The sequence below is a fragment of the Mytilus trossulus genome, chromosome 11 (genome assembly GCF_036588685.1).
Source record: "Mytilus trossulus isolate FHL-02 chromosome 11, PNRI_Mtr1.1.1.hap1, whole genome shotgun sequence".
In the NCBI taxonomy this organism is placed as follows: domain Eukaryota; kingdom Metazoa; phylum Mollusca; class Bivalvia; order Mytilida; family Mytilidae; genus Mytilus; species Mytilus trossulus.
Window position 1 is genome coordinate 33,486,296 of NC_086383.1, and position 27,044 is coordinate 33,513,339.

The 27,044-nt window shown below is 32.3% G+C and overlaps 1 protein-coding gene across 4 annotated transcripts in view; it reads right to left on the reverse strand.

Moving 5' to 3' along the window:
- The window catches only part of LOC134690996 (aquaporin AQPAn.G-like), a 77,281-nt gene that overhangs the window by 32,722 nt on the left and 17,515 nt on the right, over nucleotides 1–27,044 (reverse strand). Inside the window, exon 1 of one of the 4 annotated variants that reach the window (XM_063551178.1) lies at nucleotides 17,269–17,406. The exons of 2 other annotated variants lie outside the window; for them this stretch is intronic. In XM_063551178.1, the coding sequence (XP_063407248.1) occupies nucleotides 17,269–17,279 (11 nt within the window). In that variant the 5' untranslated portion in view covers nucleotides 17,280–17,406. Of the gene's footprint in view, nucleotides 1–4,150; nucleotides 4,236–17,268; nucleotides 17,407–27,044 lie in introns of those variants that run through there. One more of the 4 variants, XM_063551182.1, reaches the window with a different exon arrangement.

Sequence of the window (27,044 nt, forward strand, 5' to 3'; positions counted from 1 at the left end):
GCATACAACATTAACTCGTTGGATAATAATCGAAAATCGAAAAAATAACATAATGATCTTTTTTTTATTTTCTGAAATATTACTAATTGAGTTCTTTCAAAATACAAAAAAAAATGTAGACCTGTGTCATTTGTATTGAAAGCACATACAATCGGAGAAAGACGTTCTTAAATTTGATTTAAGTTAATCAAATTTCAAACTCATACATTTTTCTTTTTTTTTTATTTATATGCTACTGGTTCATACATTCTGTTTCAATGATGTAAAATAATTAAAGTAAATTGTCCTTACCTAAAACGAAGTATGTCCGGATCGTATGAGCGTCCGTTCTCAATAATGACAGTAACCAACTTGCGTTGGAGATTGCAAAATGTGCAAAATTAAATAACGTTAAATGCACATTTCCCTTTTGATCCCAAATCATTAAATTTCGTTTTGGGGGATGATTTCTCACTCCAGTGTAATTTAAATAATCGGTTAATATTGTGAAAGAGACCACAAAGATGACGATTTCAAGTTTGGGCGAGGTCGAAAGTCGCACGGGAAATCTGACAATAACACTACATTACATAACTGCCTTAATCCTTTTTATATTGGACGTTTATGCTTTTAAGTAAAGGATCCTACAAATTAATGTAAGATACAGTCACAGAAAATAATTATATTTATAAGTACGTCTGAGTCAGTGACAACTCTACAACAGATTTATCCATTGGATCGCCATCAATGATGGTGATACATGGCTGTGTACATAATGTATAGATAATTTAGCTGATCTGTAAAAAAACATCTCCATGCCTTATATATCATGTACTGTAGTACGCCGCTAGATTAAAACTGACGTGGAAAGGTAACACATGGCCAGCGAAAGCTTCATTTTTATGAAGCCCAGGTGGTCGTGTGGTCTAGCGGGACGGTTACAGTGCAGGCGATTTGGTGTCACGATATCGCAGTAGCATGGGTTCGAATCCCGGCGAGGGAAGAACAAAAAATTTGCGAAAGCAAATTTACAGGTCTAACATTGTTGGGTTGATGTTTAGACGAGTTGTATATATATATATAACATTGTTGGGTTGATGTTTAGACGAGTTGTATATATGTATATATATATATACAATTATCGTTGTAGAAGGGTCTAAAAACAGCACAAACAACATTTTCCAAAAGACCAAAAGAGTGAAAAAGTATATTTAAACAAAACGCATTTGACTAACAGGTCGAACAACTGATGTTCTTTAACCCTGCTGACTGCCATTGGCGATTGCCAAATAAAATTGATCACAGGTTGTAACAAAATGGATCTTATTATAAATTTAATACGTCACAGAAAAAAAAATTGTTAACTTGTGGACTGGATGCTGTGCCACAAACATTCGGTGTCAATATTTCTTTAGTACACCATATCCGGATTTCGACAATAAATGTCTCTTCAGTGATGTTAGGGATCGAAACGGTATTTGGAAGGCCATATAAAAAGCACCCTCATTTTTAGATTAACTCTTGAATTTTAAGAGTCAATATATAGGATGAACGGATCATATAAACCGGAGGGAAAATATGATACATGCCCAAACAAAAAATATAAACGAGTCTAAATTGAAAACTACGTTCAAACCTATGACTGCGTTGGATAAAAACCGCAATTATATATATATAAGTCACTGTGACTGTATCTTACATTAATTTGTAGGATCCTTTACTATAGATAATTTAGCTGATCTGTAACAATAACATCTTCATGCCTTATATATCATGTACTGTAGTACGCCGCTAGATTAAAACTGACGTAGAAAGGTAACACATGCCCACCAAAAGCTCTTTTTTTTAGAGCCCAGGTGGTCGTGTGGTCTACAGATCTAACATTGTTGGGTTGATGTTTAGACGAGTTGTATATATATATATAGCCCAGGTGGTCGTCTGGTCTAGCGGGACGGCTGCAGTGCAGGCGATTTGGTGTCACGATATCACAGTAGCATGGGTTCGAATCCCGGCGAGGGAAGAACCAAAAATTTTGCGAAAGCAAATTTACAGATCTAACATTGTTGGGTTGATGTTTAGACGAGTTGTATATATATATATATATATATATATATATAAGTTAACAAACAGAATGTTGTATACTAAGCATAACAAGAGGTTGTACGAGTTTTCTAGCTAAGCATATATATACTGACACTCGTAATTCAAATGTAAAACAATATGTGCCTGTCCCAGGTCAGGAGCCTGTAATTCAGTGGTTGTCGTTTGTTTATGTGTTACATATTTGTTTTTCGTTCATTTTTTTATATAAATAAGGCCGTTAGTTTTCTCGTTTGAATTGTTTTACATTGTCTTATTGGGGCCTTTTATAGCTGACTATGCGGTATGGGCTTTGCTCATTGTTAAAGGCCATACGGTGACCTATAGTTGTTAATGATTTTGGTCTTTTGTGGATAGATGTCTCATTGGCAATCATACCACATCTTCTTTTTTATAGTATCATGGTTAACTATTATCCTGAAAATGAATGCTAATTTCCCATCAAATACTTGTATTTTAAATACCAAGAATATAGCACAAGAATCAAATGTATGATACAATTTCTGAATGTAAGTTCTCAAATTTATTCAAAAATCCATTGAAAACTTGGCGTGTATCTGCGATAGATTTCAGTTGGATTTTGCTTTGTTGACAAACAATTGAGATACATGTATACAAGGTAGATAAGTCGAAGGTAAGTGTGACTTGTCAATATTTATCAAAGATAAGATAGTAGTTTTCTGTAAATAATACAAATTTGTACATGTTTATAGAATGTCGCCTTTCCCATTTTGGTGTGACTTCGAGAAGTTCACATGGCTGAGATTGATAACAGAGTGCATCAGTCTGCGCAAGTTCCGGTAAAATTCTTGTAAACGTTGATATTTAAGGAGCGTCAACATGTCAACTACATTTACATAAATACTCATTTGCTATCGAATAACGAATTAACAAGTTTCAATACCTCTATCTTTTTTTAATTTTATTTTAATCAATTTATAAATTTGGTCACAACTCCTACAGAATTTGACTATAAAAGAAGTAGTTTTAAATCGTACATTTGTGTTTTAAATAGTATGTTTTCAATATTATATAGAAACCTTTAGCAAAAATATATATAGAGAATAGATATTTAGAAAATAAAGAGGTCGTGGTAGATGTATTGTAAAATTTACATTTTCAAAGTTTTCGAGGTTTGGCGATTGATTAATTTTTGCGCTTCGCACTTAAATATATTATATACTTTGTTTCTAAATTGTAAATAAATTACCAAAGGGGATCTGTATTAAAAACAAAAATAAAACATTAGAACATAACCTGTAGATCAAGGATGTTATTCATTTGATTTTAATGAATATTTCTTTAATATTTATTAAGGATTTTACATCGTATCGAGTGTGATACGATCTGTTTTTCTCCTAAAGACATCTAAATTTTCAAATTAAAATATGAGCCCATGTTTGTGAGGAAAAGACATAATATTAAAAATGCTTTGAAAATACTTAGTATATGAAGTTACTGTCGTTAAGTAATAAAGAAAAATATTTTAAAAAAATTATTAGAGCCGCAGTATTAAAAATAAGATTATAAACTTTTGGTATTTAAGTACAAATCGGCTAAGGGGAAAGGCCGGTTTAATTATTTCGTTCGACAAAGCTGCTCAAAAAATTATTTTCACTTTGGTTCACAAATATTTCATACATTTAGATATGTAGAATGTTCATTTTCAGTGACTTCAGCAAGATTATTACTTCCAGTTCTTAGGGAGCTACCATTTGATTTTTTTGGGGGGGCTAGGATGAAAATTTTTGTCCTGCATTTTTTTTTTTAGCTGTAATCTCTGTCCTGCCTTTTTATTTTTCACTCTGTTCGGTCCTGCCTTTTTTTTTTTTAGTTTATCCTGACTTTTTTTTCAAAGTGTCTCATCCTGCCTTTTTTTACTCAAAACTTCTGTCCTCCCTATTTTTTTCAAATTTCATCCTCATGAGAGATACGTATATGCCATGTTTGAAAATACCATTGAAAATTATAAAGTAGAGTTGTACTAAATTTACTATAATAATAGAAACTATTAAAATATTTATATTTCATGCAAAAATAATAAGTAATAATTACAAATGTCACAATTTACCTTTATAACTTTCTATATCGTAAATCTAGTACTCTCGAGATCTAACCAACATAAAACACACACAGTTACAAATGCTAAAATTAAGTGACCACTCCAGATTAAGAAGAATACAACTGTTACAGTATCTACTGATAAGTTATGGTCATTTGAAATTTAACTTTCCTTTATTTACCCAAGATTTTGTATTATTCCCTATGTAAGCTGACTGTGTAACGCAGATAAATGTTAAATATACAAATACAGTAAAACCTGGCTAAACCGAATCCTGAGTAAACCGAAAACCTGTCTATACCAAACATGTTCTTAAGCACCGTCATATCAAATTGTATGCGTTGTGAACCTGATAAAACGGAACATCGACCAAAACTGATTAAAAATCTTAAGTCCCAAAAAGGTTCGGTTTAAACAGGTTTCACTGTAGTTGCATTTGTGGTGGACGTCATATATCTTATCGTAATTATAAAGGGCGGTCTTTAAACAATTTCTTTGATTGAAGAGTTTTTAATTTACTATTTCTTTCTTTTACGTAAATATCATCAATGAAAAATACCTCTGTTTTAGTGTTTTATAGGACGGAACGGTGGCGTAGGTTTTACATCCTGAAACATCCCAACGCCACGAAATTTGCAATTTGTGTTGTATTGTTTGATTCAAGAAAATAGTTCATATCCGGTTTTTTATTATTATTAATATTATAGTCCTAGCTAAATATTCATAAAATATTATGAATATTTAAGCAGACACTTACCTGCCAACTGTCACTATTTGCGGGGGATTTCCCCCATGGAGGCTCCGAAATTGAAATTTTGAAAAAGCAATTTTGTCCACAATTTTAAACAAAACAATTAATTTTACAATGATATTCAGCTTATAAAAGTATGAAGAAGCCGAAAAACAACACCAAAATGTATTTGAAGGCCTCCTTGAAGGTTTTTTAGGACTATGATAGCCAACATGCACGCAAAACCCCCATGGGCATTTTCAAAAGTTAGCAGGTATGCCTGAGACAGCAATCAATCATTTAGCAATTATACTTGAATCCCTGGGGTATCTTTCGCCTTACTAGCGCTATGGCATATTTTTCTTTTGTGATAAGAAACTCCAGCAGAAAGTCCAGCGGAAATCGTATTGTCGATTGTCAGTTTCGATAAATTGAAAAATCACGTTAAGTACCTTGTACGCCTGCGGTCCACAGAGTAACCCGATCTGTTGATAATTAAACAAGGTATTTAGCGTTAAATAAAAGCTGGGAAATGCATGTGGTTAATATGTCTTCTTTTAAGCATGTGATCATAAATTGTGAAAAAAATCGCTCATGTCACATGATTTCAAAAGTTTTTCATATATCTATAGTCAAATAGTGCTATATACTCTAATTCACGAAATGACCTTTCGGAATCTCTCTTCTGGACCCATTTACCCCATGTACAAGTAGATTCAATCTTAGATGCAAACATTTTCTATTCTAGAGTCAGCAATTTATAATCGAACCATCAAATAAGATAATGCCATTTTTCTTGAATGAAATTTATCAATTATCTAATGTTAAAATCATTACTTTTGTCGCTATTATCCTGATTAATGTAAAGCGATTTGCGACGTTGAATCCAAGGTCTATTTTAATAGTGAAGTATTGCTTGAAAGACATCCTATGATAGCATAACAGATGTATTTGATATGTTACATTCTTATAAAATATATGAGATGTGTAAGTTTTACAACGCCTCTTGTTTGATCAGAAGCCGTTGACATTCATGTACTCGTGGTAATAATTTATAAAACATCATGTAAATAACGAACAGCTAAGAGGTTAATAGTCTAAGAGCAGATTGTTGCCCCATGTCAACTGAGTTAGCTATGTGTTTATTTAATTTGTTAACTTAGTGTGCAAGTTCTTTTTACATGAGCAACACAATGGGCTATTTTCTGCTCTTAGGTCGGTTTTAGTCCCTATCCATTTACAATACTATTTCAAAAATTACTGGTATCAGAGTAGCTGCATTTAGTTTTGGACCATTTAGTTGATTGATTGATTGATTGATTGATTAGTGTGTATTTTATTTACTATGAGTTTGACTATCCCTCTGGTATTTTTCATCCCTCTACACAATATCAGCGCATATATTGCAGGTAGTCTGCCCTTGTGGAAAATATCTATGAGAGGATGTAAATAAAATTGATTTGTCTGTACCCCTTGTACTCTAACATCACATAAACACCCATCCAAAGAGTCACAATTATTGCAAAATGACAACCTAGTTATTCTGGTGTCTAAAGTATCTAATTTCACAACAACAAAAAACAAGTTTCTCACAAGTGGAGATACTCACAGTGTCAAAACTTTTGTTGTGTCAATTCGCCTATTCAAAAACTAAAGGACTGTTCGTACCCCAAAATGAAAATAACCTCACGACATTGGTTGAATTTCCATTGTTTTAGACGTTTTCAACCAATCACGACGTTTTGGTGTACATTTTTGAAAATATTACCCAGAATGTATTAGATTCTGGAACGGATAATTGAAAATGTAGTCATCCTTTCTTTTATCCTCTGGTTTGGAAGCTTAATTTGTGTTCGGTATACACACATAAACAGCTACATGATCATGATGATATGTCTTTTCTATGAAAGCTTATTTTGGTCATTCTATGCGTTAAAAAAAAATATAAGTCGTGGCCACCATTTTTTTTTTCTAGTGCATAGAATGACCCAAATAAGCTTTCATAGTTTTCAAATCCGTTTCTGAGGTGAAAGAAACATCAAAGTACTTACTGTAAGTACAATGTATATCAAGTTCACTCTTTTGATTACACATAAAGTATGTCATGATACATGATATTTGAATTAATTCCATCAGACTTTCAATAAGCACTCCTGTGACGTTTAAAAGATTATATTAATAAGATTAAAGACTATTTAGGAATCCATGCAAATGAATGAAAAATACAATTAATATGAACTGGGTATGGCAGCATACTTTTCTAATATTTCCGCGCTCTAAATGTCTTTCTTAATAAATCAGGTATTTCCATTTAGAAAACAGTATTATTCGACTTTGTAACCATCATTTCTTTGTGAAATGTAAAAAAAAAGTCATGTATAATACGCAGTTAAGGTGGTACCCAACACCTCGAATTAAATTAATTTGGCTCGTTTAATTTTCATAAATTTTGACAAAGTATTTACTTTGACCCTTTGACAAAAATATAAAAATTTCAAAAAAATTGAACCAAGCATTTTATCAGAAAAAATACACTGGTTATATAGCAGTTTGACAAACACTGATTTTGATCATTGAGAAGCCTAATATTCCCTTAAGAACACAAAGTCATTAAAACGTTCTGCTGATTTTACAGAGTTATCTCCCAGTAGTGTTAGGTACCACCAGTCTATATTACACTACAGGGAGATAACTCTGTAAAATCAGCTAAACGTTTAAATTACGTTGTAACGTAAGTAGTATATAAAAATAGTGCATGCTCTATCTAAAAAGATTGAACAGAATTCAATTAAAGATCTGCGAAAAAAATATATCACGACTTTTGCAATGTATAATCATGACTGATTGGACGCTGTGGGTATGTACTATACACAGAAATCATTATGAATTTATAGTTGAATAAAATCTGTACGTGCGCTAGTATTGAAGTTAATCCCTTCATCTCAAAACCCTTATCATTTTTCTTTGTTGAGAAATTGAAGATTAAAGCAATGCAATGTGAATTTGAGGACAATGACATTAAGAGTCTTATATGTTGAATTTTTCAAAAAAATCTGTTTTGTTTAAATATTACGTCACCTTATAAGTCTGATAAATTACGCAATTAATACATGTAACATCAAATGCTTTATAATGAAAGTACTTTTATCAGTGGTTGTTGATACAAATTAATTGTATTTTCAAAGTTAAGTATGCAGCTTACCATAAAAAAACAAGCGACACTTAGAGTAGCCACAATTTGAGACATCTGTACCGCATTTATATTGAAAATTAGGAAATTCATTGAATAAAATGGTTGCTAGGAATTAATACTACAATGAGACAGCAACCTATCGACATGAAGGCTTATCCCCGCAAAGGTAGGATTCATCTCGAGATTAGCGAAAATCCTAAAAAGATTAGGCGCAACACTATGATTACTCTCTCAAGCGCAACACGCAGTCGGGTCGATAAATCGCTAAAGATTCCATGGTCATATTTATTTTATGCGAATAAAAAAAAAATATTGTTCATGAACAAAAATAAAAAGCCACGTCATTGGTTGAATTTGAGATTTTTTTTAGCCAGTCACAACGTTACCCTTTTTCAAAATATTACTAATTATGCATGATGAATTTCTGACAATATGAAATTGAACATAATACGTAATTATAAGCAAACCAAAAATCCTGATTTTGTTGATAGACAATACTGTCACAAATGGTAAGAGGACGAAACCACAAAGAACAATAAAGAACACTGCAACACATTAAGTATCGCATAACTTCATATTTTTCAACATTATTGATTGATTTGTTGATGATTGATAAGTGTTAAACGCAACTTTAAGCACTGTTGTGCTATTTCGTGCAGTCAGTTTTTATTGGTGGAAGAAGCCGGAGTGCCTGGAGACAACCAACTACATGTAACTTTAGTAGGACAACTGAGAATCCTAATTAATTAAGATTGGAGTCGAACGCATGCACCTAGCATGCACGTGAAGCATTCGAACTCACTTACTCGGTGTTGACATGCTAGTGATATAGTAATTCGACTACTTAGATCATTCGGTTTCCGAGCTCCCCCCCCCCCCCCCCGTTTTTCCCATGATATAAAAAATAAACGCCAATGATGATTACCTTTTCTTTGAATCGGATCCTCGGGTTGATGGCCTTTCATTTGATTCTCTCCCTGGGGCTTGCTTTCCTTTGTAACCTACGAGGTCTACACTCTTGACTCCACATCCTAAACCCATTTGACTATAGTATATCTCACTCAACTTAATTCACTAGCTTGAAATAGTTATAAAACAACTGTGCTTCCTATTTATTCAATTATAAAGATTGACCAAAGGATAATTTAAGCTAATCTGATACTTAAGATGGAGATCAAACCAGTGTTCTCCAGATATTCCATAAAAAGTAGAATAATATACCGACTGGATTATTCGAGTTAGTCGAACAATGCAGCATATACATGTATACTGCAACGGTCAGTGTCCACCAAACTTTCAATAGAGTGTTCGTAACAAATGGAATATACGACTGGATTATTCGGGTTAGTTGAAAATAAAATATATGGCAATGTTAAGTTTTTCATACTTTTCTAAACTTGTAATGGTCGAGGGTCTAGATCCTGATCCTTCATTCTGTATTCTTTAATTGTTTAGTCCATTTTTCTCTGTTCTTTATACTTTTGATCCATATTGTATTCTATTCATTATATTTCAGCTTCTTGGTTTACTTTATTCTGTTTTTATTAGTACTTTATTCTCTATTCTGTTAACACTCATCAAGAGCCTAATGTATGAATTTGTTTTGTTTTAACACTAGTATAAACCAGATCGTCTAAATAAGGATTAATCCTATTTAAAAAGATTACTAAATATTAACTAAGATTGGTTAGAATTAAAAACTGTTTTCATTTTAATACAATCTATTTAAAATGAGTTTCATATCCGTCAGATAGATTCCACTTCAGTGCGGCCATTATATTTAATTTAAGATCTGGTTAACCTCTTGCAAACTAATAAGTCACGACCCCGTCAAACAAAATCATACTGATACATGTAGTTTAAAAAATATACGTTTCCAATTATCACCGTCCAAACGGTAGTTATTAAAAACAAATGTGTTTTATTCACCAGAAAACATTATTTGTATAACTGCTGGTTTTTAAAAATGTATTCCGTAAACAGTTTAGTTTTGTTGAAAATTCTGAAAGAATTAACACATTTATTCACTTTTTCAAATCTCTATTCAAGTTGTGATATTTGTAAAAGTGCGTTCACCACGGAAATGGATGAAATATCAAAATGAACCTTAATAATTCCGGTTAGATTGGAGATGTTAAATCTTATGCCTCGTGTAGAGAGAGAGCGCCATGCCCTTAAAATGTAAAGAACCATTTCATCAGTTCTTTAAGAGGTACTTATGTGTCCAGTTGTTAAGCCAACTTGCTGTCTCAAAAATATATAATCTCAATGGCAGTACGAATTTCAACGAGAACTTTCTATGTTTTATTGTTGATTTTTTTCTCGTCCTGAACATGCATGAAATAGTTGTATCTGGATGTTAATGGCTTATTAGTGCATTTAAGCTAATGTCTGTCCTTCATCAAGAGATTAAATGTTGTCAAAAAAGGTTGCGTAAGAATACATGAAGTGAGACCGCATATGTAATAGCTCCTTTCATTTACTCCTTTAACTAAATTCAAGTTAATGCCAATTGGGAACAGTATATCCAATACATATGTTCCTAATGCCTAAGAATATGCAAATGAATAATTTCAAATATCGAAAAATGTTCAAATCAGGGACGAACAAGACTGAACTTTCACTCAAGCGCAACGCGCATTCGTGTCGGTCAATTGTTAAAAAAACTCAATGTTCGCCATTTCCAAAAAAAGTCTTATGGATTATTTCTTTTTCACCGGACAGAAAAAAGAAAAAGAAAATAAAGACATGACATTGGTTGAAGATGAACCAATCAAAACGTTTTGCTGTACCGTTTTTCAAAATATTAACCACAATGCAATTTTGACAACAAGAGACAACATCTAATTTAAGAAAAATACGTAGGAAACAATGAAAAATAACAATTTGCTTACTGACAGACGTTACCATGACAAAGTGTAAGAGGTTGAAAAGACAAACCACAGTAAAAGAAAACTACAACTGCAGTAAAAGAACACAACAACAAATTGAATCCCGAATAACTTCTTTTTTCACAACATAAATAAAGTAAACACTCACGGTGATTACCTTGAATTTGATTCGTTCCCTTGAGTTGTTGCCCTCTCATTGGATTCACTCCCTTGAGTTTGCTTTCCTATGTAAGCGACAAGTTCTACGTTCTTTACTCCACATCCTAAACCCATCCTATTGAAATCTATTTCACAATTGGTTACATTCACCTAAATTCACTAGATTGACATAGTTATGAACATCTGTGCTTCGTATTTATTTAATGATTATGATGAATCAAAGGATAAGATACTTCGGACTTAAGATAGCCTAAGAGTTCAAAACAGAGTCGTCAATTTTTGTGATTGAAAAATTATCGATTGAATTTTAACTTGAACAATGCAGCGCCCTCCAACGGTCAGTGTCCTAGCTTCTGCAGATAGTTAATGAAGTCATTGTAATGAGTTGAATATGACAACTGGATTTTTCCGGTAAATTAAAAATAAATTGACAATGGGTTACCTGTTATACTTTTTAAATCCTGTAATGGACGATTTTGTTTTGTTTAAATTGTATAAAACTGATAACCTATGCAATGAAATGTTAGATTATCAATTTCTGACATGTAGATAGAATAAAATTCAAAACGATGCTTAGTCTTCAGAACTACTTTTGTTTCAATAAATATGATAAATGAATACTAGACAATGTATATAGCTGATTGTATGGTAGTTCTTGTCAGTTTTAATCTTAGCATCAATCGATGCAATTTGAATTTACTTGTTCGGAAAATGATTATTTGCTAACGTCAAACAAAGAACAGAGGCAAATATTGAAGACACTTCTTCTATCTTCCTTCTGATGCACTCACATTCTAGTCAAGGAACAGTAAATGAGTAATGTCACAGATTTTGATAACATTTTGCATTCAATTATAGCTCGTTGAAATATAAATGCAGATCGAAATAATGGATTTTTCCTTTTATTTTCTGAAATATGAGTGGTTGAGTTCTTTCAACCATTAAACGGTGCCTATGTACTTGAGCCAGATACGCGATTTCACAGTAAAGTCTTTTCAATATTGCTCGAGGCTAAAATATACCTAACAGAAACGTTGAAGAGCTAATAGAACCGTCACTGAGGACCAAAAATATTGCTAACCCGAACAAGAAATCAGAGCATCTTTATAACAAACGAAAAAAATAGTATTTCACAAACGGATTTGTTCGTCTGCCATAAGCTAGTAAACTCTAAAGCATTTGTATTTTTTAACCAACTACATGATTATAATTTTTTATTTTAATGAACAGACGACATAGCAGTGATAATTATATGTATCATACCTATTCATTGTGAGCGCCACGTTTGTTTTTAAGATGTTTTTTGTTGTGTTTTTTTTTAATCATTACCCTTGTATAATCCTGATACAAATGAATCTGCGGACGATGACGTGACGAAAACAACGTGTACCTTTAAGGGACGACATTAAAAAATCGATGAAGGATAAAAACAAAACTTAATTCAAACAGTTTGGGGTTAGGGGGGTGGGGGTCAAAATTGCTGCAAGTTTTGTTTAGTTGACATCAATTTTATATATAACCTTATTGGTCAATCAATTTTTCCCAAATTAAGTTAAGAGGGGGTTGGGGTGTCAGTGAAAAAACTATATGCATTAAGTTTTTTTTTCCTACATTGAACTTTTGGTGTCGTCCCTAATATCGATGTACATGTTAAATAATTTAATTGACAACCGTTTAGTTGAAATACATTTAAGATATTTGCGTTTTAGAGTTTATATGAAGTGTCAACAAAATATTAGATGTGGTTTGGTTGCCAATAAGACAATTCTCCACCAGAGACCAAATGACGAAAAGTTATCAATTATACGGGTCACCGTATGGCCTACAACAATGAGTAAGACCCCCCTACAGCATAGCAAGCCATACATAGCCCCAAAATGACAAATAACAAAGCGAGGATACTAATGGCCTGATTTGTGTACAAACAATAAACATTGAATTACATTTTCAATATTGGGACTGGAATACACAGCGTGCGCCATCATCCTCATTCCCTTAGCTGGGACACTCGGGTAGTAACACAACATGTGAACAAACTATAAATTTTCTACATGTAACTGTGCATTGGTTAGAAAATGCAAACTATCGTTTGACAAATTACAGCGTAATCAAACGTTCTATACTATATCTGGAACTTGCAACAACTTTATAATTGATCGTATAAAATACCATGTACATGTGCATATATAAATATACTCACATTAGTTCAAGAGAGGGGTCCGAAATTGTGGTCATGCCAAACGTTGTCCAGATTATCGCTTCGCACGCGTCAACGTCCGGATTCGTTTATGTCGGGGTTACATGGGGTGATCATTAATTATAAAAAAAAATAAAAAAAGTAGAATGATAGAAAATGAGATAAATCTCCCAACAGAGACCAAAATGATGTAGAAGTAAACAGCTATAGGTTACTGTACGGTCCCCAACAATAAGTAAAACCCATACCGTAGACTGAGAGTAAGCTATATAATATATATCTTTTTATGTTTAAGTTTAAAAAACCGGGGCAATCAAAGGTTCGGTTTAAATTTTATAATTATAATGTCATGTTTTTCTCACCATATTGTATATTAAATTGTATAAATGGTAAGAAAATTTAAATATTTATGCTTTTAGGAATAGTATGAGGAGAATGTAGTAAATATTCGAAACAGGGATTGCAAATTAAAATTTGCATGATATATCCTCTATGAACGAACACAAAACATAATCATGATAGTATATCAAATTGCCGAGCAAACCAACACCTCTTCGAAAAAATGCAAAATAACAGAACTAATTTTATAGTACATTTCAAGCGTCCGTAGCTTTCCAACAAAACGTAATATTCCAATATTAACTTTTGATAGATTTCCAAACATATCCGTATAAAAGTCAATAATATCACATACAATGATGTCTATTTTAATTGTTTGACGTTCTTCCAAGACGAGTAAATATGTAAAGGAAAATACTTAAAATTTCTTCAGTTCATTTTAATGTTGGATCAACCGGATACGGAATCATGTGGTAATAGTGCGTTGCATTTATTTTCACTTTTCGCGGAATAAGAAAATGTATACAAGGTGCCTTATTCTTTTCTTTCATTTCAAATAACATACTATATACATTTACACGCATGCACGGTCGAAAAAGTAACGAATAATATAATAATCAGTTAAACATTTCAATTTAAAAAATTTTAAAAATATTTTAAAACTTACAACTCTTTTTTAACTTCTCGTCTTCTTCAAACTTTAAAAGCACATTGTTTGATATTTTTTGTCACACAAGAAAAATAAAGATGGCAAAATATCACTTATTACATCATACAAAATGTAATTTCCTCTTTAGTGAGGCCCCTAATGGGGGTGTCTAAGAAATCATATAATCACAAATGTTTTTGCCATTATAATCACATAATCATTAACTATCTGTTTCAACAAGATAATCAATTTATAAAAAATACAGTCCTAGATTATCGAATAATAAAAAAATCATGAAATATTTGGTCTGGTAATTTATAATCACTATAAAAACGGGAAAATAATTACATAATAAACTCCATGATGAGGCTCTTTAAAATACTTTTTACATCTTAAATTTTTATTGCAAATGATTTGCCTTTTCCTGATGCAAGGATAATTTATAGATATGGTGCAAAACAATTTCACATTTAAAACCGCTACTTTATAAATTGACATTGCATTCAGTTAATCCATTTCTGTATTAATGCATATTATTCACGCATTTGTACTATCGGTAATCTTGAACAATATACTCTTTTAACAGGTGGTACATTGACAATAAAATAAGTAAATTTCTCAAGGATGTTGATCATTTTATGCGGTTCAGGGTGAGGTTCCGTCATTTCCGTATTCTTTAATTGTTTATGTTATTTTTTTCGATTCTTTACTATTTGTGCCCATTATGACTTGATCGTTATATTTTAGCAACCCATTATTACTTTTTTTTTAGTTAATACCCTAATTTTATTTTATTTTATTTTATTTGTTGTTGCTTTTTTTGTACATTATGTCCTTTTTTCTCTATTCCGTAAACCCCATACTGACACTCTTTTGTAGTCTTTTGTGAAATAAATAAGATACTAGCTAAATTAAACTGCAAATGTGCACTTGAAAAGGAGAACATAAATTGTTCGCTATAGCTATAATTGTATATTCATTGACAAAATTACTAATTTTGGGATTGGTTTCAATATTACATTTGTTGCGCAGGAGTACATGCACTTCTGAAAGGGACAAGGGAAAACAATTTTCAGCCTAGGAATAAGTTTTTGTCCTCCTCCCTTTTTTTTTACTCGTTTGTCCAAAAATTGGAGGATGGGAAAATCACCCTTCCCACGGCTCTAACGCATGCGTACATTATGTTTGACTTACCGAATATAGTATTTGGAAGAACATTTTCAAAACTTGAATATTTTTGTTCCATATTATTGAAGTACTTATCTGGTCCACTCAAGTTTATTAGGGAAATCCTTTCCTATATTTATACATTTATTATTGTTGTTATCATTTTTGTGATAAAAGTAAAAATTAATTTCTTTCTATAGTAAGACGATGAATAAATTACAAAATAGAGTGATACTACATAAATCCATATTCGTTTGTTCGACATTTAAATTTGATTTAGACCTCGTCCATTTTATGGCCACGGTGTGTGCTCGCCTCTAGTGCCATTCCATCTAAATCTCCGCACCGAAGGTAGCAATAAGTGAACACAACAATGGTCCAGTTTAGAGTAGGAGGTTGTTGGTTTGATATGTAACATGTTCTCTTTTCCTTTCAATTTGCTTTAAGTACTTAACAAAATTTAGTCGTCCTTGAACATGCATGAAATATTTGCCACTGGACATTAAGCAACCAACAATCAATCAATTAACAAAATTTAGCTAAATTGCGATAACTTATGGTAATTAGTTTATGAACATCACATACTTTTCCCTTTTCACTACTCAACTATCATTATACAGGCACCAGGTACAACGTAGTCAAGCTTTTTAGAAAAAAGACATTTTATGTTATAATATTGAACATGCATTCTAGCTACATCAATTAAAAGCTCTTGTTCCTTTTAAAATCAATCAGTACTATCAACAAGAGCCATATTGTATTATTTGTTTCTGTGTCAACAAACAATGTAATGTGTATCAACTCCATTATTTGTTTATCCCTATACATATCTGTGTGTCAATAATAAACTGATTGAGAACATGCTAATTATCTTCAATGATACAAAACTTTGATACAATTGTATAAAGTATCTACACCAAGATTTCATTAAATATATTTCAATTCTACATCCAGCCTTCATCATGGATTTTTTTATTTTAACTGAGATCAATTTGATACCATATCCCTCCCCCTGTTTATTCCCCCATACACGTCAACCCCTTTCCTGCAATACGGAATTCTAACATTTTACAGAAAGCACAATATTTCTATTTAGGTGAGATAACAACATATCATATATGTTTAGTCCTTTTGATGCAGGTCCATGAAATATAAAGTGTGCATGTTTGAATTATGTGTACATGTACACTGTACTTGACTATTTTATTAAGCCGTCAAATTCGGTGTTTTTGAAGGGATTTGTATCGAGATTAATAGCCAAATACACGTATCGCGCGCGCGAAAACAAAAATCGCCTATTATTTTTCTAGTTTGAATTTGTCGGTATCAGCAATATGCTTTTAGTAATCAAAATAATAAATTATACTGCTTATAATTATCTTGGTCTAAATTTTTAATATAATGAAAAGTAAACGGTCTAATTCAATTTAGATGAAAAATCAATTAACAAATAATGAAATACGTTAACTTACTTGAAACCCATTTTTTTCACTCCGATTTGTATTTAAAAAAAATGGAAACACAAAGTTCAACAAGTCAATTATTAAGGAGCCACATGTACTACATGTAACTGCTAGTTAGTAAGGTGCGTTCAAAGAGCACTTATTGAACATTCATAATTAGGTATATCATACATTCCATATATTCCATATATGTATAGTCCAACGACAGTGTTTCATATAGTTCATCGGTTAACACGTAGTCTTAGGATACACCTTCTTTTTTCCAGATGAATCTAAATATTGCTTTACAACATTAATTAAAAAATCCACCAAGAAAATTGAGAAAAACTGTATATTTACCTTATCACCATTTTCCAAATGCTTTTTAGTAACTTCTTTAAATAATAATCCTTGAAAAAAATCTTCAAAGTACCCGGATTGATCTCTACGATCCATAGATGCAGTACATAATGATGATAATCCAATGTGAGATTTCTATCATCGATATTCAATACTATATACAATTTCTGACTGGCGCTGTCATCGTGTCATATGCCTTCATGCTCCGATGACGTAAAAACGTTTTCGATTTACAGGCTTGAAAAGGTTCGTTTACAGATTCCGTAAAGTATATTATCGTGAAAAGAGAGCTTAAATCGTGAAAAAAAAATGGTTTACCCATGTTTATACATGTTTACATAAATCAGAAATCTTACAATATATTGAATTTCTGATTAGGTTAATAATTGATTTATAAATCATTGGCTCATTAACTTAATAGTGTATTATTAATAAAAGACGATGTGGCTTGTGTCATTCTCAATACGACAGAAATCCTACAATAACCAAAAATGACGATTAGATGGTAACAGCCAAATTATTATAAAAAAGATGTGGAAAGATTGCCAATGAGATAACTTTCTACAAGTGGAAAACTGACACAGAAATTAACAGCTATGGACCAACGTACGGCCTTCAACAATGAACAAAACCAATACCATAAGTCTTCAACAAAAATCAGGTTTCCATACAATCAATTATAATTAATCATGCTCTATTATGCCCAGAATCAAAATGAAATATGAAAAGGGTATCGTTATTTTATGTTCCCTTGTGACAGCGCTAATTTATGTAAAAATAGAGAAATTGACTTTGTAGATATTGGTTCAGTGAAGCTAGTTTGGTTATTATCATATAAAAAAGAAGATGTGGTATGATTGCCAATGAGACAACTCTCCACAAGAGAACAAAATGGCACAGACATTAAAAGACATTATCGTTTTAAAAGACCATATAAATTCAAAAGTATCATTTACCAACACCTTAAGAAGCACAACCATCCGTTTAAATATTTAGCAGTTCAACCTTTAGAAGTAGTAAATAAGCAGCCTGGTGAATCGCATTCAAAGTTTGTACGATCACGGAAAATAATTGAATTAAATTGGATTAAAAAATTACAGACAGTTTACCCTCTCGGTCTAAATGATAATATCATGGGAATTGGTAATATATCTAGAACCAATTCCGTTACCATTTTGGATATAGTTTCTAAAACTGTTCGTAAAAAACGTTCTCACGGTCGTAGAACAAATCGCAATCAAAGAAAATTTCGGGCCAACAATCATACCAATATTTCGGACCTAATTTCTATTTCAAAAAACAACGGCAGACATTATCTGTTAACAAAACTCTGTTCGTTACCGATTAATAAGTTAAATAAAATTTTGGAGGATTGCAACACAATTTCATATAGCAGTCCTAAGTATGAAATTGTTCAAATTATTATGGCATATTGTTATTCTAAATTATTTCCCAAAATTGATCGCCCTGAAGATCATAAAAAACATTTTATTAAAATTAAGTATGTCAATAAAGGCTTTGATTTTGTAAATATTGCCGGTATATTTAACGACCATTCTGTTAAAGAACAAATTCCTGGTTATTTTGACAATACTGAGCTACCTCTTGTTTGTTATATTTACAAGAAATCTACCCGGAAATTTGTGTTTAATTATAGTCAATTGTGTAAAGATGTTAATATCAGTGAAAATACACCTACTTCATGTAATTGCAGTAATTCCGCATATATTTATGGACCCATTTCCAATGTTATAACAGGAGATCTTAACATCGTTCAAGACCGAGAGTTAAAATCATTCCTCAGTAAAGGACCTAAATATCGTCCCCCGTCAATTATTAATTGGAATGAGTGTCGTAATATCATCCACGACTCACTCCATACTTACTGTATGAAATGGATAAAACGGGAAAAAGCTGACAAAAAATCTTTGGACTCTTTTTTTAATTCAGTAATGAAGATAGTTGATATACGTATTCAAAATTTTAAAGAACATTTTACTATTAACAATAACCACAATAAACCTATTTCTCGTATCAAACATAAACTAAAAGAACTAGCCAAGGAATTTGTTTTTGTCCCGGCCGATAAAGCTGCTAATAATATTATTATTGTTTGACGTAAATTTTACATTGAGGTTCTGAAAAAGGAAATCACCATTCCAACATTCCAACTGACTCCATTTTTAGAAAAACGAAATCTGTAACAAACATAAACTTTTAGCCACCGCTTTACAAGCAGAGCCAAATACAATGGAAGTCCCAACTATGTATTGGCTTCCAAAGCTACACAAAACCCCTTACAAATATAGATTTATTTCGTCTTCAAGCCATTGTTCAACTACTAAATTGTCTATTCTTCTTACCAGCACACTTGGTACAATTAAAAACCTTATAATAAATTGTTCAAATAAGGCCTTCGAAAATAGTGGAATAAATTACTCTTGGAGTATCAAGAACTCGTTGGAAGTACTTGATAAATTGCATGCTCATATTGGTGATTTTGAATCTGTTCAAAGTTTTGATTTTTCTACCCTGTATACCACATTGCCTCACATTCTCATTAAGAAAAAATCCACACACCTAATTAAATGGGCATTCAAAAAATCAGAATGTGAATATATATGTTCAAACTCTTTTAGGTCATTTTTTAGTAGCAGTAAACAAAAAAACTATGTTAAATTTTTGTTCGCTGTGGGGATTCCGTATATCGTCAGATTATCGGAATTCCAATGGGAACTAACTGTGCACCACTTATTGCGGACCTCTTTTTGTATTGTTATGAGTTACAATTATGACAAAAATAAGCAAAGACCCATCAAAACAACATTTGATAAACAAATTTAATAATACTTTTAGATATTTGGATGATATTTTGGCTCTCAATAATGACGACTTCAGTATGTATATTAATGAAATTTATCCTGCTGAACTCACTTTAAATAAAGCTTATACTAATAATGAACACTGCCCTTTCCTCGATCTTGATATCTATATCACTAACGGAAAGCTGAATACTAAAATTTATGATAAAAGGGATGATTTTTCATTTCCTATCGTTAATTATCCGTTTTTAGATGGTGACGTTCCCTTGTCACCATCTTACGGTGTTTATATATCTCAACTTGTACGATTCGCTCGTGTTTGTAACAATGTTTTAGATTTTAACGAGAGAAATTTATGTATTACTGAAAAATTATTACACCAGGGTTTTCGATATCACAAACTAGTCAAAACTTTTACTAAATTTTATCATCGGTATAAAGACATCATTCGTAAATATAGCTCAACATGCAGACTTTTTATACGTTCAGGTATTTCACATCCAATTTTTTATGGAAATATTCTTTATAAAGCACAAAGGTGTCAGTATTCACCTCAGAAACTTACAAAACCTTTAAATAGACTGATTAAGAAGGGATATAATTACGATACTGTTGTCAAGTCATTAACGATTGCATATTTTGGCGTTAATATTGAGTCACTGATAAGGTCTTTGCGTCGGAACTAAAGACATTTATTCTAAAAACAGTTGTTGGCATGACACGGGTTATGTTCTTCTCATATATGTTATGATGGTATGATACTAAACCCCTAACGGGAAGGATTGTGCCTGAGGTTCATATGATGAAATCATAATCTTTCAGTCAGTTTAATTGAAGTCTGGAGCTGGCATGTCAGCTAACTGCTAGTAGTCTGTTGTTATTTATGTATTATTGTCATTTTGTTTATTTTCTTTGGTTACATCTTCTGACATCAGACTCGGACTTCTCTTGAACTGAATTTTAATGTGCGTATTGTTATGCGTTTATTTTTCTACATTGGTTAGAGGTATAGGGGGAGGGTTGAGATCTCACAAACATGTTTAACCCCGCCGCATTTTTGCGCCTGTCCCAAGTCAGGAGCCTCTGGCCTTTGTTAGTCTTGTATTATTTTTATATTAGTTTCTTGTGTACAATTTGGAAATTAGTATGGCGTTCATTATCACTGAACTAGTATATATTTGTTTAAGGGCCAGCTGAAGGACGCCTCCGGGTGCGGGAATTTCTCGCTACATTGAAGACCTGTTGGTGACCTTCTGCTGTTGTTTTTTATTTTGGTCGGGTTGTTGTCTCTTTGACACATTCCCCATTTCCATTCTCAATTTTATTAACAACTAAAGGTCACCGTACGGCCTTCAACACTGAGCAAAGCCCATACCGCATAGTCAGCTATAAAAGGCCCCGAAATGACAATGTAAAACAATTCAAACGAGAAAACTAATGGCATTATTTATATAAAAAAAAAATGAACGAAAAACAAATATTTAACACATAAACAAACGACAACCACTTAATTGCAAGTTCCTGACTAATTAATTATAAGGACAGGCACATACATACATAATGTGGCGGGGTTAATCATGTTAGCGGGATCCGCATCCTCCCCCTAACCTGGGACATAGGTATAACAGTACAACATAAGAACGAACTATGAAAATCAGTTGAAAAAGGCTTAACTCATCAGATGGAAAAAAATACAAGTGGACGTGGCTGGGTACTTGTACATTCCAACAACAAAAAAACACTAGGAACAGATCTGAGAGTACTCGCAGTTGACTGACAGCTAGTGCAAAGCTACTGACAACTGATAAAAAAAATCATGGATCTAAGACTAAATTATCAATCCGTACACATCCAACATCTAATGGATTTAGTATAAAGATCATGTTTGTCTAATTACAGGCTAAAATTTCATTTCAGTTACCAACGGCATCATTGCAATGTATATACGTAATATAATTAGTAAAACTCCTACAAAATGTCTATATCCGCTGTGTATACGTTTTTAGACCGTGACCTGTTTTTGTGAACGTATCTTTCATTTAAATGATTTAGTTCCTTATAAACAATATAATTACTATGGCGGGAAATACAATGTATGAAGAGAAAAGAAAAATACAACATCCAGATGAATGAAAGCTAATAATTAGTGAATTTGGTAAACAATGTTTTAAGAAATTAAAATTTAGTAATTAATTGGTAGGCTGGAAAAAGTAAACATGAGATTATCCTTTTACAGTAACAAATATTTCACCTTCAACTTCAAAATGTACGTTTGAATGTACTGACGAATTTAGTATGGTTGTACTCAGTATAAATATATTCTAATTCAAAATAATCCATCTCGAACCTAGTACACCGTTTTGAAAATGATATCAAAAAAAAAAAATGCAGAATATGTGTAATGATTTTAACGAATACAAATATATCGTTTCTACGTTAATTAACAGTTTTCCAAGTAAATAGCATAAAACGCAGAAAATAGGCAAAACAAAAATATCCTTATTTATATTGTGATCTGTTTATTCTGGATTAACTTTTATTGTTTGTTAAATTGTGGGGCCTTTAACGAAATGCAATGTCTTATTTCTTATATCTTGTGTCTTAAAAAATAAAAAAAGTCTTGATATATTCTGATAACTTGCTCCGTTCATATTTTTATAACAGTATCTACGTATTGTGGTTTTCAAGATTTGAGACATTTATTCGCATTTTACCCCCATGTGTTCTCTATTCTGCCATGGCGACTATGATGGTTGCTTGACAACTAGGAACCAAAAAAAATAAAACATAAATGATTCCTGGGAATTATTCAGCCTATTTTGGTTAAAATTATTCCAGGTGGGACATAGAAGATTTAAGAATACTTAGTGTTTACTGCGACGACGACGGACGACAATGGACTCCAAGGTCCCGATGAGCTAAAGGGAATTGAAGACAAAAGATTAAATTAATATCTGCGTAAATTCACTTAATTGCGTTGTTACAATGCAATATACATATGTTTTGTGTATACACATGCATTCACGTTATTGCGTTGTTACAATGTAACATACATGTATCTTCATGCTCAACCCCCCCCCCCCCCCCCAGCCCCCGCCCCGGTCATTGACCTCAACCACGTGACCTCAATCCCCAACATGTATACGTGTATGACCTTTCAAGATCTGTCATCACTACCAGAATAGTTAATTGTATTTACACCAGAATGTACAGAAATACTTTTAGGGGACGACCATTTGATATTCGGGGGGGGGGCAGGATGATTTTGAAAATAAATAACTCAGCCTTGATAATCCCAAAAATAAATGGTTTGTTCTGTGGTAGTTTGAAAATAAATTACCTGACTTGCAATGTATTGAAAATAAATAACTCAGCAGGTCTATAGCTTATTTGGCCTTTAGCGGTTCCAAAACCCTTCAAAATTTTTTTTGCCTCGCTCCACTCGGCAAAATATGTTTAACGATACTTTTCTTAGAGGCTAGGTAAAACCAAACTAAATTAACTTTAATACTATGTATGTATGCAATATGCGTATATTGCTTGGGAATATAAATGATTCAGTTTGTTAAGCAAATTATAAAATACTTAATTGACTTTTATAATATACCTATTACTATGTATTTGTTTTTTGTTTGTCCTTTCTCGCTATGTATTATCTTAAAATGTTTGTATATATTGTCCTCTTGTACACAAGCATGTGTCTGAGGTTTATAATGAATGAAATCTTGAATCTTAAAATTTCTGAAGGGGATAATAATCTACTAGTATTATGGTTAAATGGTACACAATGACTTGACTATACATGTATTAATGGTTTACCCTTTTCTTAATTGGTTATTTGGATGGAGAGTTGTCTCATTTGGCACTCACACCACATCTTCCTATATCTAATTATTCATAATTAACAAATATTTAAAAAAATTGTATGTTTTCGAATATCATAAATATAGTGGTAAAAAATGAATAATCAGTCCCTTGCTTTAATGAAAATGAAAAATCTTGCTTCAATAGTGCAGAAAATGAATAATCTGTCCTCTCAGTTTACAAAAATAAATAACTGATTAAAAACAAATCCTCCTGCCCCCCCCCCCCCCCCCCCCCCCCCAGAATATCAAATGGTCGTCCCCTTACTTGAGTGCTGAAATTAACAGTATGTTAGATACGTTAGATACCATCACTGTGGTATCTTATGACCAACACGTTAACCTAACAACCACTGAATATCATCAAGTACAGCTAGGAATTATGTTAAATATCACATCCCCATTGTCCAGGATACAGTGATATGGAAACATTATCACTGCAATTTTTACGGATGTTTGGGGTTTAAGATGTGGTTTTAAGACAAGATAATGAGGGGTTAAATCTACAAACAAAAAAATTAACCTAAAAAGACAATTGAGAAAGCTAGGCCAACAAAATAAAGACTAAGAAATTTAAGGTGCTATAATATAAAGAAATGGAAAAATGTAAAGTAAATAAAGATCAAAGAATAGAGAAAATTTACATAAAAGAATCAAAAGATAAAGGCAGAAAGATCTACCATCAAGACTCTTATATTTAAAACACATTGTACTTACAAAAGAGGGATGAAAGATACCAGAGGGAAATTCAAACTCATAAATCGAGAAAAAAAACTGACAATATAAAAAAGAAGATGTGGTACTACTGCCAAAGAGACAACTCTCCACAAGTGACCAAAATGACACAGAAATTAACAACTACAAAGGTCATTTCTGAAAAATAAAAAGACAGACAGACAAACAAACAATAGTACATAAATAAGGCCGTTAGTTTTCTCGTTTGAATTGTTTTACATTGTCATTTCGGGGCCTTTTATAGCTGACTATGCGGTATGGGCGTTGCTCATTGTTGAAGGCCGTACAACGGTGACCTATAGTTGTTAATTTCTGTGTCATTTTGTTCTCTTGTGGAAAGTTGTCTCATTGGCAATCATACAACATCTTCTTTTTTATTAACAATAGTGCACAAAACACAACATAGAAAAATAAAGTTTAGCAACACGAGCCCCAAGGTAGATGACAAAGTGATATGTTTGACACTATCAAGATAGAACTTAAAGACGAAGGTGTAGATGTTGTAATTATACTTTATCTTCTAGAGATTAGCCGTAGCATTGCTTTATCCCAATTAATTATCAAAGATAAATATCAGAAGCTTATACTTATTACAGGCTCTTATCAATAATGACTTATTTCAGAACCTCCATAAGGTATAATAAGATTAAATGGAAAATTAAATACAAGAGAGTGTAGGATGTCTGTCTATTGGAAATGAATTCAACGACAACAATAACCAAGGCATCAAAAAGGCAATGAACGATTGTTAACCATTGACAGTTGGCGATACTACATGCTATGAATGGTCTTGATTGTAAACTTTTGCAAATGACTTGTTACAATAACAGAAACTATCAAACACCTTCAATCAATTTTTTTCTTAAATCACAAAAGCACAAAGATATGATTCAATGGCAGATTCAAGGAAGGGATTGTTGTGACGTAAAGAGGTCGAACATCCCTTTGATTTGAAAGTTTTCATTTTTTTGAATTAAAATATCGTCCATTATTTTATAACGTTTGTTCTTGGATTACTTCCAACTTCTTTTTTCGCATACTTTTTGATGGAGAGGGTATGACATGATACTTATCATTGAATTTCTGTATATCAAATCATATAAGATTTCGAAAAATAGTGATACACGTGACAAAAGTGTTACATTTTACCCTGAACTATGTACCCTGCTGCATGATGGGAAGGGTGTCTGTATACGCCCGCACAAAAATAGTGGTACACGTGACAAAAGTGTTACATTTTACCCTGAACTATTTACCCCGCTGCATGATGGGAAGGGTGTCTGTATACGCCCGCACAAAAATAGTGATACACGTGACAAAAGTGTTACATTTTACCATGAACTATGTACCCTGCTGCATGATGGGAAGGGTGTCTGTATACGCCCGCACAAAAATAGTGGTACACGTGACAAAAGTGTTACATTTTACCCTGAACTATTTACCCTGCTGCATGATGAGAAGTGTGTCTGTATACGCCCGTCGGGAATGCAGACGTCACAACTGACATTAAATGATATATCTGCGTATATTCAAATAATTGCGTTGCTAAAATACATGTAACTTTCTTATTCAACACACACCCGTGGGAAATTATCACGATCTCGGTATGTTCAAAAATTCAAATATGTCAGTAACATATGGGTATATACGGTGCGTAAGTGAGCTATTCAGTGAAAAGAGGAAAAAACTTTGCCTTGACCACCATATTTTTTCTTGAAGTCAACGCTTATTTTCATTCATCTTTCGGAATAGATTTTTTTTTTTAACTATTCTGTCCTAAGTATATATGAAATATTAGCTACTGGACGTAAAGAAAATATGTTATAAATAATTCGTAGATTTATGAATATGCATACATGCAAACATGTTTGTGTTTGGACTATATGTAGCAAAGTAGGGGACTATTTATCTTATCCTACTCGTATTTGACAGAAAATTAAGATTAGCTTTTCATAGCTATTTTTATTATTATTATTATCAAATGCGTACATTCATTTTTAATCCTGAAATTGTATTGATTTGTTAGATTATTTTCAAATTCTTTAATTGAAGTCAATTTCTTGTGAAAAAAGACTATTTTACGAATATCAATACAAAAATATCTCTCTCCAATAGACCACTTTCGAGTTCATCCGTCACCGGAAAAAACTCGTCAATTATACGCGCCTTTATCATCGTCATTTGTGCGTTTAGGGGCGTCGTCACTTCCTTCCAATATTGAGCGAGTGGTTGGAAAACTATAATTCTATATTGTACGAATTATTCGGCAAATTGAATTCTCAAAATTGACAATCAACACTGCTGTCATTAGGGAAATGTCAGTAAGTACCTACAGAGCAACCATTATTTCTAGTTT